The sequence below is a fragment of the Aplysia californica genome, unplaced genomic scaffold (assembly GCF_000002075.1).
Source record: "Aplysia californica isolate F4 #8 unplaced genomic scaffold, AplCal3.0 scaffold00336, whole genome shotgun sequence".
Lineage (NCBI taxonomy): Eukaryota > Metazoa > Mollusca > Gastropoda > Aplysiida > Aplysiidae > Aplysia > Aplysia californica.
In genome coordinates this window covers 29,967-32,168 of record NW_004797606.1, presented here as the reverse complement: position 1 = coordinate 32,168, position 2,202 = coordinate 29,967, and the positions used below count along the sequence as shown (strand labels likewise).

Sequence of the window (2,202 nt, the reverse complement as noted above, 5' to 3'; positions counted from 1 at the left end):
TGATGGTTGTGGTGGTGGTGATGATGACGATGATGATGATGATGATGATGATGATCAAAAGCTAAGCTGACCTTGTCATAGATGTAGGGGTTGAGCACGGAGTGACACAGGACGTAGAGGATGAAGTAAGCTGTGATGACACAGGGTAGCAGCACAGTAGCCCGGAGTCGGAGTCTGGCATCGGGGTCCGTGAGTGACGCACGTGTGCTCCGCCGGATGGCCTGTAGAAGGGGCTGACCCTCACCCACCGGTACGCGAGGCATTCTGGAAGTTTCGCTAATCGAAGTTCAGGAGATATTGTCCAGTCCTTGAGCAATGGGGTCGCTCCTGGCTGTGTCCTGTAATCCTTAAACTTGAAGAAACCAAATGAAGACTTCAACTATGCAGTAAGTTATTCTCCGTTTTGCCCTAATCGCCTTTTCTTGTTGTTTTGATAATTTATATTAACTTTTGTCTGTTTGTTGTTTGTTGATTTATTTGCCCGTTTATTTTGGGGTTTTGTTTGTTTGTTTGTTTGTTTGTTTGTTTGTTTGTTTGTTTGTTTTTTTGTTTGTTTGAGTAAATGATTTCAGTTTTGGTAACATTTTTACGGCACATACAACACAAATAGGTCATATGTGCCGAAGATTAGAGATGTTACTGAGAGTAACATTCAAAGAAAAAGTACACAGATAAAGACGATAGATGTTTGATAGGAAAGAAAGAAAAGCACATCGACTCAATAGTGATCATTAATTGAAGGGTTAAAGCAAAACATACGGACAAAAACAACAGAGGGAAAGAAAAGAAGTAGAACCAAACAGTGCCACCCACCCACCAACTATCTCAATTCTACATTTTGATTCCCCATATTAAATTACTGTTCGTAGACAAATAAACAGAAACACCAATCTGAGGCATCGTGCTATCATGACGTTTGTCAGAATAACTCAAGGTTTGGAAGTCACCAAACTTTGGCCGTCAATTTTTCGCTAATTTTACCTCTAACACCTGGCGACCCTACCTCGACTTCTACTCTAGATAGATGGGTATTTTTTCTCCATTTAGAAAAAACCCAAACAAATGGACTTAAGATGATGCTAATGATTTTATTATTCCCAGGAACTGAAAAGCACATGATTCCACCGTGTCGTGACGTAAATGTCACTGCTGTCAAGACCAGCTGTCCAAACCGAGGAAAAGAGAAACCTATATTCAAAACAGTGTCGCAATCACAGGGTCGTTGTTGATATATTTTAATTTTTCTTATTTATATTCTGGGCTGTAGCAGTTTTCGTCTCTGTTGTTATGACGAAATATTGTAGCTGTCGAAGCTGCTGAAAAAGGTCGTATTAAAGATCACAATTATCATTAATAGCGTAAACATACAGAAACAAAATGTCAAAATACATTATCACCTGCATGAAGAGAACTGTTAACCTTCAATTGCTAACTTACTGCAAATCACGATCAAGCCCCGCGCACAATGACTGTTACTCCACTCACAAGCAGAAACGTGAACTGGCTGGCAAGTATTACATGTACATAGTTTGGTGCTATAAAAACAGCTCTGGAAAATCCCAAGTACCCCCTGCCTAAACCTATTATTATACATTAGAATCGTTTTCATGCGTGAAAAGGAAACATTTGCAGGCTGCTGTCGACACTACTTGTCCTTGCCCAAGCTAAAAAGCCCGTACAGAACAGGAAACTTTTCTGGTGATTCACTTCCCGGTTGTCGCGACACACACAACGTGTTGTGTTATTCGTATCGTGAGGCCGGGGGGAAAAAGGGGGGGGGAGGCTGTGATTCAAGTGGCGTGTATGGGGAGGATAGTTAAAGAACGCATGACATAAGAAATTATTGGTTCCATGTCAACCTGAGGTGGGTTAACCTAATAGTGTCGTGGCTTGTTTCTATAATAATCTGAGTGAAGAGAGTTACATCGACACAATAACGGCCATTAGTGCAGGGCGTGAAGTAAGACAGACAAACATAACACAGAAACACATTGGAACAGAAGAAGAAGAAGAAGAAGAAGAAGAAGAAGAAGAAGAAGAAGAAGAAGAAGAAGAAGAAGAAGAAGGAGAAGGAGAAGGAGAAGGAGAAGGACAAGGACAAGGAGAAGGAGAAGGAGAAGGAGAAGGAGAAGGAGAAGGAGAAAAAGAAGAAGAAGAAGAAGAAGAAGAAGAAGAAGAAGAAGAAGAAGAAGAAGAAGAAGA

At 40.9% G+C, this 2,202-nt stretch overlaps 1 protein-coding gene across 1 annotated transcript in view; it reads right to left on the bottom strand.

Annotated features, from left to right (window-relative positions):
- LOC101857495 (proton-coupled folate transporter) overlaps nucleotides 1-1,735 on the bottom strand; it is a gene marked incomplete in the record, with an annotated part of 18,299 nt that extends 16,564 nt beyond the window's left edge. Inside the window, 2 exon segments of the mRNA XM_005102714.3 lie at nucleotides 72-352; nucleotides 1,398-1,735. Of these exon segments, the coding sequence (XP_005102771.2) occupies nucleotides 72-263 (192 nt within the window).
- Between the last annotated feature and the right edge of the window lie 467 nt (nucleotides 1,736-2,202).